Source organism: Rattus rattus, chromosome 1 (assembly GCF_011064425.1).
Source record: "Rattus rattus isolate New Zealand chromosome 1, Rrattus_CSIRO_v1, whole genome shotgun sequence".
Classification (NCBI taxonomy): Eukaryota; Metazoa; Chordata; class Mammalia; order Rodentia; family Muridae; genus Rattus; species Rattus rattus.
The window spans coordinates 68970096-68987206 of NC_046154.1; the positions used below are offsets into that span (position 1 = coordinate 68970096).

The following is a 17111-nucleotide window of genomic DNA, read 5'->3' on the forward strand; positions in this document are numbered from 1 at the left end:
CGCACAGACTAATAAGAGCAAAGCAAAAGCATTTAGAATATTATATAATGTTATAGTCCACATTTATGCCTGGTAGAATAACAATTTAGCTCAAAATTAAATTTTAAATTAAACATGGTACCATTTTTAATGTGATTTACTAGCAAAATTGTTCTTAGTATCATATCTTAGTGAAGAAATATATAAAGGCTTCATTTCCTGACTTACCAAAAACAAAAATGAAATACTTTATTATTTAAATTACAAAACTACAAAACCTCAAATCACAAAAATAACAATATATAAATAAACCCATATACACAAGGAAATTTGAAAAGAGAGAATTTATCTCAGATAAGTAAATTATTAAATCTAATAAGGTATTCTTTAACCAAGAACATTAAGGAAGGAAGTGAGACACAGATTCTTATCAATTCACAAAGTTTTAAGTCCAATTAACTATATTCAAGGGACAAAAATGAAAAATGTCCAACAAAAAGCAAGAGCAAACCAGCAAACTAATAATTTAAATGCCACAAAAATTCAAATGATAACTAAGTAATGATGTAATTATAATTGAGCACAAAGAAGCATCACTTAGGCTCATAAAACCATCAAATTCCTAAAGGTTCAACTTTCCAAGAAAATAATAAAAATAAAACAAGCATATCAAGACACAATTACCCCCAATGGCTCATTGGTTCTCTAAGTCATTGAACTGCACTTGATGGATTCACTCCAGCTTATCCCTCTCCCCGGATGAATATTCAAGCATAAGTCTGCACACAAGACGTGCAAATATGCACATACACACAAATATTCATCTGGATATCCGCGATGGACACATTCATGCATGCACTGAGGTGTTCCTTCCTCACGCACACACAGAGACTTTCACAGTCACCAGCCTTCTTTGTTTCTGTTTTTCAATAAAGTGCATGATAAAGAAAAATTGAAATTTAATGGGGAAATAAATTAACAAAAATCTCAAGACAAAGAAAATATGACAGAAAGATGTTGTATTCTTAAATGATGCTCAAAAGGGGTGGAGGATAGTATAAAGAATATTCAAAATGTTTTATCTTGTAGAAAGACTTTACTCTTTCCCTAATTCCAAAGAAAACCATAGAACCATAAGTATTTTTAACTGTTTTGTGGGTGTTTTTTAAATGTTGATGTTAAAGGAAGTAGAAAAGAGTCTCCAAAATGTACTGCAATAAATTCTAGCCCCATTTTAAAAAGTAAGCCTTAATTTAAAAAACCCAAACCAATGGTTCCCAGTATATTTTTCAAAACATACTTTATTTCAAAAGCAATAGCCTTTATTTTTTAATGATTACATTTTAGGATAACTATTTGAAGTCAGTTTCCTGCTTTGCAACATCAATATTTAAAAAGCTATGGGTCTTAAGTGAAAGAATATAAATTAATGCTGGTCCCTATGGTGGATCTGAATAGATAACTTGTTATTTAAGGAAAAACATATAAGCTTCCTGCGAGACGTGGGCCCAGGACAGCGGCAGGGACTCGGTTCCTTCCTGTACCTTTACTTTCGCATCCGCACTGTGCTTTTCTTCCCTCCAGTGTGCCTCCTGCATCCTCAGGTTCTCCAGGTCATTTAGCAGGTCAGTGCAGCGTGCACGGAACCTCTCGTTTTCCTCCTCCAGGTTTTTTATAAGCAATCTGTTTTGCTCTTCTTTACTCTGTACACACTCCTTGGCGTCCTGTAGAACGGTACCATAAGGGCCGATAAACGAGAAATAAAAAAGGTGAGAACGAATCAGCAAACATAAAGTGCAGTTTCACCCTCGCAGCGGCTTCTTCCATATTTGATGGCCAAGGTCACCTGTGTACTTTATCGGCCCTCTTTTCATGCAGGTGCATGGGTCATATTTTTTCACTGGATGACAGCTTTGATGAGTACACATTTGCAAAGAGCCCATTAATTGATCAAGCTGCCTTTGATGCTGTCCCCAGCTATTTTTGAGACCCACACAGACATATCCTCCCAGACCTGGGTTTTATCAATTAATAATGCCAGTCCCATCAGAATCTAATTACAAGAAGCCACATATTCACACTCCTACTTTCTTAGCTCCATCGCCATCATTAACTATTTATCTGTAAGTTATAAAGCTCTACGTCTTAGCTTTAAAGCATCTTTATCAGAGTTTTTGCATGTGAGAAAACTGGAACAGCAAGGCCTAAGGCAATTTTCTGGCAAGCTTGTCACTCTCTGTGCCACAGGGTCTTGCAAAGCTTCAAGGGGACTTCAAAGCAGAGGCACTGTGGGGCCATGCACAAGCCAACACACCTTAGCTTCTTGGCTTTTATCTTTAAATTTCTTCTGTAAATCACCGAATTCTTTCTTCAAGAAAGCATTTTCTTCATCAACCAGCGTCTTCAGCTTTACAAGGTCATATAGCTCCCGGTTTAGTACTGCTTCAGTCTACGGAAGAGATTAAACTGATCGTAAGTTGGCATGTCCAAGAAAAGACAACGTATTTCATAAACTTTATATCTTCGTTGTCAAGGACAGGACCAACTAGCTTTCACAGTCAAGCCAGCAGCACCTGCTCGGTTCCAGCGCCATATCCACGGACTCGCCCTGGGAATGTGCAAGAGTGTACCTGTTTATTAGCTTAAGATGAAAAACACATTAAACACTTAATACTAAGTATTAAACATACACTAAAAACAAACACTTAAGTGTGCAGAAAGAAAAAGCATCCCAAAGTGTTATCTAAAAATCTAATAAGGAAAACATACATATTAAAGTAAAATAGAACCATTCTCTTACTGAGTAATATTTAGAAAACAGCTCTAGAAAGACAACAGCGATTTTGTGAATGGATGCTGCCACTTTAGTCACTCATAACCAAAACCCCACACCCTGCTACTACCCACTTCCTAACTGTCTCTGACTTTTTACCACCTCCATTCTTCCCCTTAGCTCAAGCACTTGCTCTCTGGCCTCATGCTTATTTGAAGCCTACAACACAGACCCAGCAGTGTCCACATTTGGCTGCAACCAAGAAGCAGACATGACAATAACAACAAATGCTAAGATTTTGTTGTTGAAGTTCAGTCATTTGTTTGTTTATTTGGTTGGCCGTCTTAAGCAGAGTACTCTGTAGCCCTAGCTGGCATGGAACTTACTACATAGGCCACGGTGGACTCCAGTTCATGGTCACCATCCTTACTCAGCCTTCCAATAGTAGAGAATATAGGTCTATGCCACTGTACCTGGCTTTGTTTATGTTTTAAATAAAAATTTTAATAGAAGCTAACCTTTATCTCTGTATAACACAGATGCTCAGACCCCTGAATATCTAATTATCTCACATTTTAGTATCTATGCCTTATTAAGCCCTCTCCAAATGACTGGAGGTTATGGATGAAAACTAAAGCAAGATTCAAGATTCAAAGGTAAAATGAATGGCAATTAAATGTGAGGAATGAGATAAATAGCACCGGGGCTCTGCTGGGGTGGGTGGGGGCTGTACTGTTAAATATCGCTTTTATTTAACTTCTACTAGATGTTGTAAGACACTGAATCCACCTAAACCAATGTACAAAGTTGGGTTAAATGGAGGAAAAAGACAAAGGCGGAAGCACTCTACACACCAACCTAAATAAATTCTGCAACATCATACCATCTTTAACTTCCCTGTAGGTCTCTCATCCTCAGCCCCGCGACCATGCTAGAAGGGACATCTAGACTGCAAAGGACATAGCTTGTTTGTTTTCTGTTTTCTATTTAGTTTAAAGAAAAACATATTTAATGTTATATAGTCTGCCTATTTTAACATTATTTATATTAAATCATACTATACATGTTCTGTGTGTTGGTATTTTTGCTCAATATTTCCTCCCCAATCCACCCATGTAGATGGATATAGTTGCGATCTAATTCCTCTGGTATAAAACATGGCTCCATTTTGAACACACTAAGATATATCCTCTTTGTCTCACTACACGGTTTGGTTTTAAGAGAAAGATGAACACAGACAATGCAGTTATAACACTCTTAATCATGTCTCCACATACACACGTAAATACTACTTTTTAAGTAGAGTTTTTCAAAACTATAGAGTTGTGTGTGACTATCCTCTGAGCCCAGGAACTGACGGCATGGAGTGGTCAGCTGAACCTGCTTGTCACATGACTATCCCAGCTGGGCTGGCTGACTGCCCCACCCTCCCCATGGAGGTTTGGAGAGGATCATGAGGCCTTCCTCTTATGCACAACTCAGCCTTAACTGCACATGGCCTCAGGAAGGAGCTAGTATACAGGCAAGGGAAAATTAGGGGAGGGAATTCCATCTGTGTGGCCATAAAAATGCCACTGTGTCTGCTATGTAAAAGCTTTGCAGGCACAGTCTTCTTGGTGAGGAATACCCACACCCCGTAAGTAAGCAATCACCAATGTCTATAAAGAAGACTAAGGAACCACTGGCTGCCCAGAGTGTGTGGTAGAACTCCACCTGACTTTATCCCTGGAACTTCAGGAGGTGGAATGAGCATTGCTTAGGTCGCCCCAGGAAGGAATTTTAGCAACAGGAGTACAAACTCCAACTAGCTCATTAGATCAACTTAGTCAGCAAACCAAGGGTTGGAAGACAATGAAACTACATAGAAAATATCAAAAGATATACACAAATTCTCAGCAGAAAAGCCAATATTCACAAGAACTATAAGTTCAAAGATGATAAGCCTTAAATACCTTCAGAAATAAAAATGTCTATGCCCTGTCCTTCCAAAGAAGTAATAGAATTAAGAGTATCCTTCCTCTATTCTGGAATCAGTTTAAAACCTAAAAAGGGCTGCATACCAAGGATTTCTCTTGGCAGGAGCTAAACATTACCAGGTACTTACAACATAAAGGACATGAGGGGCAAGCACATCTGTGAGAAACTTACTATTTAAAGTTTGGCATCTGTCTGAGTTAGTAAGACATAAAAACAGACATAGATGGAATTTGTAAATCATAACACAAAGGTTGGTTATTGGCTAGCTCAAACTATCATATGCTGATAACAGGTTGGGCACGCAATATTCTACTGCATAATAAGCAATTGTACACAAAGATGAATTTCTTATAGAAGATTGATAAACTCTAAAACGTTTATAATTCTGAAATATTAAAAATATTTTCCCAATGAAAAAGATCCAATTTAAACAGAAAAATAGAGGTAGATGCAGCTACAATCAATTTTAAAATTTGGCTTTATGAAACTTTTGCAGCATATCTTTCTAGGTACAGTAAATTTCTAATAGTCTGACATGAGTTCATACTAAAATAGCAAACAGAACTCAGAGGAACCATAAAGCATAAAGGGCAACAAGACAAAGTATGTCTGAAACAAATAATTTATTATGGACAAGCCAAGAAATGAATAATTTAAGTCATGGTCAAGAGAAGCCTACATATAGAGTAAGTATGGATTAGGAACAGCACACAGCCTGAAACCCTACTAGGCAGTGCTGGAGTACAGTTAATTTACTATTAACTATGAACCACTTTCAAAATGAAAATAAGAGCTTTAATAACACAGAAAGTGATGGAACCACTACAACTAACACAGTGATAAAGAACAGAGGGGCAGGGGGAGGGAAACTAGACACAACTGAAAACCAACACTCGTGTCTCTGCTTCCCGGAAGGTAGGAAGAGGGATACATGCTAAAGGGCAGTCAACACTTAACTAACTGCAGTAAGCTAGCTATCAGAAGCCATGCTGTTTCCTCCAACAAGGAAGAGACTTTCACGGCATAATTCATCTCATAATTAGTAGTGACATAGCTATAGTCAGCCAGGGGATTCTTGCCTGTTTGGGGAACTTTCTAATTTTGTCTTTGTTTCTTAGCTAACTGAGTTTTGTAGAAATGTTTGCTTACATTTACATTTAGTTTGGTTGTTGATTTTCAGAAGTCTGAAACTGAGTGGACACTAATGCAGCCCACATCCCTGCTGATGGTTCCTGCTGTCTTGGAGGGAGGAAGCCACTGGGGTCTAACTTTGGGGTGTCAGACATGTGGTAGATGGAAGGAGACACACCTATCACTTCTGTAGCTGAAGCAGTACCACTGTCTCTAATGCAGCATCTGCATGCATGGACAACCATGACTTCTTCAGCTGCCACAGATACTGTATTCCCTCCCCATCACCACTTCAGTGGTCTGCATATTTGCTGCTGCTGCTGCTGCTGCTGCTGCTGCTGCTGCTGCTGCCACAGCCATAGCAATCCATTCAACCCTAGCAGCAGAAGCTTCTGGAGTTATCAACAGCTTCCTTCCTAACTTTCTAGAATTTTCCTATAGTCTTCCACTCATCATCCAAGTGCTGATGGGCCCAACATGTATAAGCAGACTGGTGTATACAAAAAAAAATGTACTACAAGCAAATAGCAATCAAGATGTGTGTAGAAATTCTTCAGATGTGTGTAGAAATTCTTCAGATGTGTGTAGAAATTCTTCACTTGGGATGGATCCTTAGGTGGTCTCTGGATGGCATTTCCTTCAGTTTCTACTCCTCTCTTTGTCCCTGCATTTCCTTTTGATAGGAAGAATTCTGGATTAATTTTTTGAGGTGGATGGGTGGCCCCATCCCTCAGCTGGGGGCCATGCCTATCCACTGGATAAGGTCTCTACAGGTTCTATCTCCTTTTGTTGAGTATTTTGGTTAACACCGGGTCCTGGGAACCTCGTGGTTCCCTGATATCTGGGACTTTCTAGTGGCTATTCCCAGTTCCCCCTTTCCAAATGCTACACACCTACTTTCAAATTCCTGACCTTCTGTACTTCTCCCCCATCTCCTCCCATATCTGAACTGCCCCCCTTTTCCTCTTATCTCTCCCACTTCCCCCTCTCCCTTTGATCCATCCCATCTGCTGACCCCAAACCCAGACACTACTGCTGATGCCAAGAAGTGCTTACTGTCAGGAGCCCAGTAAAACTGTTCCCTGAGAGGCTTTGCCAGAGGCAGACTAATATAGATGTGGATGTACACAGCTAAACATTGGATTGAGCTTGGAGACCCCAATGGAGAGGCTAGGGCAAGGACTATAAGAGCTGAAGGGGTTTGCAACCTTATAGGAAAAACGATATCAACCAACCAGAACCCCCAGAGCTCCCAAGGACTAAACCACCAACCACAAGAGTACACAGCAGGGGACTCATGGGTCCAGTTAGGTATGTAGCAGAGTATTGCTTTGTCTGGCATCGCTGGGAGGGGAGTTCCTTGGTCCTGTGGAAGCTTGATGACCCAGGGGTAGGGAACACTAGGGCACTGAGGCAAGAGTGGACAGGCAGGTGGGGGGAGCACCCTCATAGAGGCAAGGGGGGAGGGAGGAGGAGATAGGGGGCTTGTGGAGGGGAAATTGCAAAGAATGATAACATTTAAAATGTAAATAAATAAAATAACCAATAAAAAATGAAAAAAAAAAAGAAATTCTTCAGTTAACAGTGAACTTTGGACTTTACCAGTCTGGCCCTTTTGCCTACATAAGCTTAAATCCTCATGTCTTCACAGAGTTAATTGCCCTATATACTAGCTGAAAAATTAACCCAAATACTCTGCCTTTTTACTCTTTTAATCAAGAAAGGTACAGTGCCCTTAGCTGAACAAGTAGCATTTAGTGATGGTAATACTGATGGCTGACAACACAGATAGCAGGTAAAGAAATGAGTGCTCCCAACACTGAGAGCTGAGTGTCCCAACACTGAGTGCTGAGTGTTCCAAAACTGAGAGCTGACCAAAAGAAACTGCATGGCATTATTTATTATTGATTATATATGTGATAACATTAGATTTCACTTCTGTGACTATTACTTATGAAAGCTAAAAATACCCAGCCTAACATTCTATCAATTTGACTAGACACATAGTAAAGACTTGAACTCTAGGAAATGGCATTCTAATTGCTACTGTATTTCACAAACTATAAATCCTGGTGGGAAAAATTACTCAACAGTATTTAACACAACAGCAAAGACTCAACAGTGGGACTTCCCAGTTCTAGTCTGGCAGAGAAGGACTTCTAAAGTTCTATTTCCATGCTCACAAGAACAAAGCCTAAACAAAATGAAAATTCACAGTTCTAAGATTCATCAGAGAGCAAATTCTCTGGGCAAATCAATATTTTTCCAAAATGAGGAGACAGAGAAGAAATACAGACAAAATCGATTTCTGGGAGTAGAAGACCAGAGCAAGAGCTCCACAGGAGCCAGTAGGAGGCGAAAGAGCCTTAGCTGTCTAACAGTAATTACTGCTAGGGACGGCTGGGGCATCTGAGACTGCAGAGCTCCAGGAGGGCCAGATGTGGGCGGGGAGGAGGGACACACACTTTCATACACTTTCCCTAACGCTCACCAGAGGATGGCTATGGAATAGTTCATTCCAATGCCAGTAAAGAGGGGAAACACACTGAGTTTTAAAAAATAAATAAAAAAGACATGTGCCACAATAAATAAATAAATCATAAAATATTATTTTCTATTTAATTAAATCAATTTTTATGGAAAAATATGAACTCATAGAATTCACACTTGCTAGGCCAAAACAGAGTGGGCCAATGAACTGTCTCTAGTAAAGATAAGTGGAAAATATAAGGTCATTTATGAAAGCACATGAGATTTTAATAATATATGCTAATCCTAATTATCAACTTGACTGAGTGGAGAACTATCTAGGAAGTGAAAAGCACACTCCCGGGCTATGTCTACGAGGGCATTTCGAGGTAGAAGGATCCACCCTGAAGGTGGGTGGAGAGGTTCTGTCTGTCTTCTGGAGACCCAGATGGAATCAAAGTGGACAAACTAAGAGGAGCCAGCACTGGCATTCTCTCTCTCTCACCCCTGGCCACCACACGGTGACCTGTGTGTCCTTCACATTCTCTCTCTCTCACCCCTGGCCACCACACGGTGACCTGTGTGTCCTTCACATTCTCTCTCTCTCACCCCTGGCCACCACATGGTGACCTGTGTGTCCTTCACATTCTCTCTCACCCCTGGCCACCACACGGTGACCTGTGTGTCCTTCACATTCTCTCTCACCCCTGGCCACCACACGGTGACCTGTGTGTCCTTCACATCCTCCTGGCCTAAATGGGCCAAAATTTCCAAAACTGAACCAAGGTGAACATTTCTGCCCTTAAGCTATTCTAGTCAAGTATTTGTCAGAGTAACAAGAAAGCTTATAGAAAATAGGTTCTAGGAGTAGAATCATTTCTATGGCCATGTGTCAGAACTGTTTGGAACTGGTATGTGGGAGAAATCTGGAAAGGTGTGGAGATGTGAACTATGAGACTTATATACTGTCTGCTGCACTGAGAAGGCAGATTAGAGATGTAGACTTTCCTATAAGGAGAGCCTTCCTACACTGAAACACTCTATTCTGCAGGGCTGCTCCTTAAGACAGAAGATAAACAGCTCAGAGTAACTTCAAGAAGCCCCTAAAACAGACCATATTCAATACCAACACCACCATCACCAAAAACACCACCAGCACCACCAAGAGTGCATGTCAATCTTTTAAAAAGCCAATTTGCAGAGAAGACTCTCAGATAAGCCAGGCTGCAAAGAAGAAGCAGAGATGAACAGAGCAGCTGGGAGAAGTGGAAGGCTCAGACTACCTGAGCCACCTGAAAAGAACACTCTCATGTCTACTGAGCTGCCCACAGGCTGGGCAGTGCTTCCCAGGTGCCCAGCTTCTGTGAGCTATCATCTATGCCAGGTGAGCTTTGCTGCTGCAGCTAGCTGTCCTTAAGTCATTTCTGTTCCTGCAAGTAATCCCTGGCTGTTATTCCTATAAGTAACCTGAGAAAACTCATTGGTAACCAACATGGACTTGGGGGTTATCCATACTTTGGTCTGTCATGGGTTGCTTATCTTAGGTGAGTAGACATGTACTGTTGTGTCTTCCCAGGGAAAATCTTGTCATACAACAAGACCATAGAAAACCTCCAATGTCATAAGCAGTTTGGGCAAGAACTCACTCAGATCAGATACTGAACTCAGAAGGACGGTGCCCATGATGTGTCACAGACACAAGGATTCAAATGGGAATTTGAACAGAGGAAAGCTGTGTTGTATTCTCATAGGGAGTTTAATTCATCTGTGTCCCAAAACTTTGGAAAAGCTATGCTTAAAGTGGCAGACTAACTAATCTGGTGAAGCAAGTTCCCAGCACAGGGTGACAGCGTGGTTATTGCTATTGCACAGAGTCAGGCCTACAGAAAGAATTGAGAGTACAAGGATTTGAAGAATTACAGTTTGACAACAAATGAGCATGGTGAAAAACAGGGCCAAGGAATCTATGGATAAAGACCAGAGACAACAGGGCTCTTTCACATTGCAATTAGATAAGAGAAAAGATGGTTAGTGTCCCATGAATTAGCTCAGCTCCACCAAATTCAGGATCAGGTATGCAGAGGTTTTAACTCATTTAAAACACACAGATTTAGGATAAAAACTGTGTGGCCCTCTGCTTGGACGGGACCACTTCAGGAACAGTTTCCCTGCATTCCTAGTCACTTAGAGACTGCTACATCCATGATGTAAGGAGTCAGGACTGTTGCCTAAGCTGAAGACATGTCTAACATTGCTCACATGACATAGTTATACACATATACAGAATCCAAGAATCATGGAGTCATGCAGGTTCTCACCCAGATTTTAAAGGAGGGCTAGGAAGCCAACCTCTGTACAGCAATGCCACTATCCCTCTGTAGTGGATGAATAGGTTTGGCCCCCATAGGCTCAGATGTTTCAATGCTTGGCCCACAGAGTGATACGATTAGGGGGTGTGTCCTTGTTGGAGGAAGTTTGTCACTGTGAGATGGGCTTTGAAAGCTTCCCCCAGCTGCCTGAGGATGCCAGTCTTCTCCTGTTTGCCTTCTGAACAAAATATAGATCTCTCAGCTCCTCCAGCACCATGCCTGCCTGAATGCTGCCATGCTTCCTGCCATAATAGTGGACTGAACCTCAGAACCTGTAAGCCAGCCCCAAATAAATATTGTCCTTTATAAGACTTGCCTTGGTCATGAAGTCTGTTCACAGCAGTAAAACCCTCACTAAGACACCCTCCAAAGAGCCTGGAAAGAGTAATGCATGACTTCCTGAGAATAAAAACAAAACCTCAGTGTAGATCTTAAGAAGGTACATATGCCTGAAATACATACTACGTGCCCAGGGAAAGCTACACAGAGAGAGCCATGTGGGCTGTGGATGGCAAAGATCCAGAGGTTGGCATGACTGCCCACATCCTTTGGGGCCCAGATCACACCATCATTTGACCCAGCTGGCAAGAATGGAGCTCCAGGACTTACTGTTTTCCGTACTTATTTTCATCTTGCTGTAGTCGCATCCCTCTTTTCTATACCCTATTCCTGTATTTTGGAATGGGGATGTTTATTCTGTGCTACTGTATATTAGAAGTCTATAATTTTCTTTTTCTTTCAATTTATAACAATTTTTTCCTGGTGCTGATTTGAACTGAGTCTCTCTCAGAAGAGACTTTGAACTCGGAGCTCTGAATAATGCTATAGTGATGCTATAGTACTAAGACTACAGGAGCTCTTGCAGATGGACTAGCTATATTTGGCAAAATGACCTAAGAGGAGCCACTGGAAACAAGGTGGAATGGGATGGTTTGAATGTGAGATGAACTCTTATAGGCTCCAATAGATGGAGTTTTGGGGTATAGGGAGAGCATACACATAGTTGTACTAATAATATTCTGATTATGCAAGTGCATGCAAATGATATTTAAATTTTGTTTAATTGTCTGATTTAAGTTTTATGTAAAAGGGCTGTAAAAATTCAATAATGTAAATTTTCAAAAGATAAAATACAATAGTAGTAATTATTATGAAACTTTTCTATAACCAAAACCATGTGAAATATATATCAGAAACACATAATAATGTAGCAAAAATAAAAATACAATAAAAAAATGAATAATAAACACTATTTTAAAATAACAGCACCTTGTTACACATTTGAATGACTGCATATCTGATAGCTTTAGAAGACAGATAGTAGGGAATACATGGCAAAATAATGAAAGATTGGCTACAGGCATTTCAAAACAATGCTTTCACACAGCAACCCTGGTATTCTTACTGAATAATATAATAGAAACTTCAAATATTTTTAAAGATCTACAACGCCAAGTAAATACAAGGTTTGATATTCTAATTAATACAACCTGCTCCAATTCTTGTATTTTCACATCTTTGACTTGTAAAATTTCCAGAACTTTTCTGTCTTTGGCTTCAGATTTCTGTTTTTCTCTAGAAACAAAAGAAACAGAGTCTATTAGTCATGTTTTCTAGGTATTCCTATCATTCCTGCTGCGTTGTTTCTTGGTGCTAAGGATCAAGCCCAGGAGCTGCCACTGTCGGAGCCTAGAACCACTCCTTTAAACATCCACATCCTACTAATAAACATAGTTTAAAGTATAAAGAATTAAATTGTCTTTTGTCAACAGCCCTTTCAGAATTAATCAAAAACCATATGGCAAGTGACAGCAAGTTAGCACTGCTGACAACTGTGACAATTTCATTTCTAGAAACAGATTAGTTTCTAGGTGTAGATAGATGATAATCAATGTGTAAAACATGATTTAATCTTGGTGCTATCTAGTGGACACACCTTATCAGCAGGTCAGGAATGTAGCATGTAGTATTCAATACTGGGTAAGATAACTGCACATTTTTATCTTCAATCTGTATAACATGCTTATGTTAATAAGATCAGTTTTACTCATTTATTAAATTCTTTAAAAACTATAAACAAAAATAAATCGGTAATATGAACAATATTAATGAGATACCCACCCATGACACCACAGAGAAAATGATGACATTAAAATATTACTTCAGTCAAAACAAAGGATTTTGTTTCACTGGGGAACTCTAACATAGTCCCTAAAATTCCAGAAGTTGCAAGACTTGGATGAAGGAGCAGCATTTTTAAGACAAAATTGCTGAGAATGTTTTATAACTAAGTAGTTCTCATAGATGAAGGAAAATTTAACAAAATAATTTAAAAATGAAAAAGAAAGTCATGTCCAGCACACTAATTTATCGTGTATCGAATCACTACTATTAAGTGCTGCCTGTACAGGACTGACACAGAGATACCAAATCCCACAGCAGACAGGGTGTGGTCAGTTTCAAGGCTTCTGAGCGGAATGGTGGTCTTTGCCATTTGGGTCAATATTCTGTAGATGAGATAGCTCCATGTGATGTAAGATATCATTTCAGTTTGAAGTTTCCTGTTTATACTTTGTCCAGATGACACATAGACTGGAGAATGGGGTGTTGAAACCACCCACCTTTTGTTTGGTGTTAATGTGCATCTTTAGTTCTAGTAGTACACTTTTTATAAAATTAAGGTGCTCTAGAGTTTGCTGCATATATGTTTAGAATATTTTCTTGATTACATTTTCCTTTGATTAGAATAAATTACTCTTCTTTTACCTCTTCTGATTTACTTAAAAGTATATTTTGTCAAATAATAGGATATAGCACATCTGCTTGCTTCCCAATCCCATTCGCTTGGAATATTTTCTTCCATCCTTACTATTTAAGATGGTGTCCATCTTTAAAGCTGAGATGAGTTTCTTATAAACAAACAACAACAACAACAACAAAGATGGAGGTTTGAAATGGAGACCATGACTATTAAAGTTAATAATATTATGGAAAGCTGTGTGTTGCTGGCAGTCATTTTGTTGGGTTTTGCTGATTTTGTTCTTAGTTGTCCTTTGTATTGCTTTCTAGAGTCTCCAATGCGTATTCTCCTCTTAAACTGCAAGTACTGTTTACAGGATTCTCTTCAGGGTTGTTTTGGTGAGCATGAATGTGTTTATGCTGTTTTCACACAGGGCATCACATAATAAAAGTTATTGTGTGAGGACAGACTTTAGTTTGTTTTTTGTTTGTTTGTTTAGTTTGGGTTTGTTCATTGACTGGTTGGGTTTTTTGTTTTTGTTTTTGTTTTTAGGGCATTTTTTTCCTATTGATGATAGCAGATATCACAAAAATATACTCTACTTTTGTTGAAATATCATGTTTTGCTAGTATATGTTTGTTTAATGTATAGCTCCATACAATTCTTCATCCAGGAAAAAGCAGTGTGAGTAGACAGTATTACCGAAATGTGATTTTGGGTAAATGACTAAATTCTAAAGTACCTCACCATTGCTCACCATCTCCAAATTAATAAAATCGGGAAGGAGGGAAGCAAGTGAATGACAACACAAAGCAGCAGCACAGCAGACCAAGGGACAGGAGAAAACAAGTGAATGAAGAACTTCTAGAAGGAGGGAGTGACCACCCGTGTCAAATGCTACACGTTAAGGTAGATGGATGTTCTTCCTGAGGGCTAGGTTCAGCAAGGTTTGGGGCCCTAGTAATCCTCATGAGAGACTGCAGAAGGGTGGCAAGTAGACTGTCACCTGGGAGAGAACTAAAGGTCAAACACAAGTCTGCCAAAGTCCTTCCAAAGAATTCTGTTGTTTTAGAAAAAGCAAGCAGCCTGCCAAGATGTGCCGGCTAGTGGTAGTCAGAGAGGCAGAGAATGGTATATGTGTATGTGTCTGTGTCTGTATGTATATGTGCGTGTATGTATGTGTACTTGTGTATATATATGTATATGTGCATATATGTATGTGCATGTGTACCTATATATGTGTGCATATATGTATATATGTATGTATATGTGTATATATATATATATCATTATTATAATAGCTGTAAGAAAGACACTAAAGGAATGATCTGTCCTCCCAACCTTACGAGTATACAAAAAAGTCGCCACTGAGAAAGGCAGCATTCTTGTTTGCACCATATGTTTGGATCTGCTAACTCAAGAACAGTGAGAGATAGTGCTGTTTTTTGTCTGTTTGAACTACATGAGTCTGTTTTTTTTGTTATAGCTAGAATATAAGGCACAAGATTTCAAGTGTTTCAGATACACACTAAATTCTACTTCAGTAACAATCATTTACATGGCTATAAAAAGACCATGGAATATAATACTTTAGTTATAAACTATAAACATTATACAACATGTAAAGTCATACTTTATTGATATATTTTATGACCAAAATCTAAAATTTACTATAATTTTGAAATGAAAGAAAATGACAACTCAAGATATTAATGGAAATTAGTCCAAAAACTTTTCTTCTGGCACAGAATAATTAATGTTTACAATACAATAAAATGTTCCCATCAGAGTACTCTGCAATATGTACACAGAACTTGTTACATAGAAATTATGGTCTAAAAAAGATTGTTTATAGGATCACCAACTTACGCAGATAATTCAATTAATACACAGTCTACATATGTACAAGACATTTTAAAAGGATCAAAGAAAAAAAAAACCCACTGTCAAGAAGTTGATGATGATCAATGACGGAGACAAACTCCTGTTTAGCTAATTAGAACCACTGATGTGCAATAATGATGTGAACTAAGAATATCTGCAGACTTCTTTAGGATGAAAAATGGAGTGAAGAAAGCCTGTCAGATGTGCGCAAGTTTAAAGCTCCAACCACTTTTCCCAAGAGCACCGCCCATGGAAACACTTACCACTGCTGCACTCAGCCACATGTATTACCGTGCTAACTTGCTACCATTTTTCTAATCTAGAAAAACTGAGAAATTATTCTAAATCATTAAGAAACAAATTTTTATTGTTTTATAGACCATGCCATATATTATACAATATGACAGGATCATATTTTCTGGGCTTGAGCCCATTTTTAATGAGATGTCAAAATGAAATATTAGAGCCTAAAAGAAACATTTAACTGGAAATGAGATAATGATACTGGTATGAATTAGAAAACAAAGAAAATTAAAGAGCAAAAGTTACTGAGGTTTATTGTTCTTAATTAACAGATACATAATAATAAAGAACAAAATACAGCTACCTGAACTGTTTACTCTCACCAATGTAGCTTCTCTTAAATATACATTTTACATGTGGTACTGGCTTTCATTATCAAAATTATCCCCAATTTCGAGTAACACTGAAATTCTAAAACAGTAAGATTGATAAGAACCAAAGTTTAGGAAAATGAGACTTATACTGTTGTCAAATTCTTTATCCTCCCAGCCATGGAGTGAGCCGCTGATGGGAAGTGTGTCAATAGGCTACTAAGAAAAACTGATAAGTAGCTGCAAAACATCTCATACAGGTTCTATCTCACAACAAAATCATTGTTAAATAAAAACGTCCTAACACAAACAAGATGTCTGTTTCAATGTGTTGGAGGAAGTTATATTTAATACTTGTTTATCTTTTACATATAATTTCATTCTGTTAAATAATCAAATTTCAGAACTATTGTATTTTAAAAATTAATGTCTAAATTTATTTCTGAGAGCCAGAACTTGGACTGTAAAAATAAAGCTTCACACATGAAAGATAAACAAATAAAACCGGATTTGTTTTCTATGCTCAGTCTAGTAGGTCCAGAGTAGAATACAAATAAATCTAAAATACCTGATTCTATAAATGATATTAAAAGTACATTGAGACATATTTAAGTAAATAAGTAATAACCAACTATATTTATATGAATAAACTTTACATTTAAAATATCACTAAGTAATATAGCAAATACTCTTATTTACTAAATCCATTTCTAAAATTGCAGCTTATAACATTTTGTCTTGTAATTATAAATTAAATGAGTGTTTCTTGACTTTCCTATACATCTCTATTACTGCATATATGCTACATAGAGCGTCATGAAAATAGCAGACAAGATTATTTATTATATGACTTTAATAATTGTGCAAATGTTCCTCGCTCGGAACCCAGGAGTCTCTTCTAATATTCAGAAATATCGGCTCTTCAGAGCAGGCTGTTTTAACATCTGCACATCACCAGGGTTGCCCCCGAGGACTTTTAAATGGTGCCTGCCTGTGCTGCATAAAGTGCTAACTTGCACCTTGCAGTTTGTGCTGTGCTCTGAGCAGCCATCCAGTTGGTACAACACCAGCTGAATTCCCACAGGCCACTGTTCACTCAGGCTTGACTGCAATTATCATGTCAATATTTTGTGCTCCAATATGCAGATATGCACACATGCGAACTACATAATATT

The 17111-nt window shown here is 38.5% G+C and overlaps 1 protein-coding gene across 1 annotated transcript in view; it reads right to left on the minus strand.

Annotated features, from left to right (window-relative positions):
- Positions 1 to 17111, minus strand: part of Cntln (centlein) — a 253142-nt gene that overhangs the window by 182044 nt on the left and 53987 nt on the right. The window contains exons 3-5 of the mRNA XM_032902276.1: positions 12189 to 12273; positions 2294 to 2428; positions 1524 to 1703 (exon numbers count right to left, since the gene is read on the minus strand). Of these exons, the coding sequence (XP_032758167.1) occupies positions 1524 to 1703; positions 2294 to 2428; positions 12189 to 12273 (400 nt within the window). The remainder of the gene's footprint in view (positions 1 to 1523; positions 1704 to 2293; positions 2429 to 12188; positions 12274 to 17111) is intronic.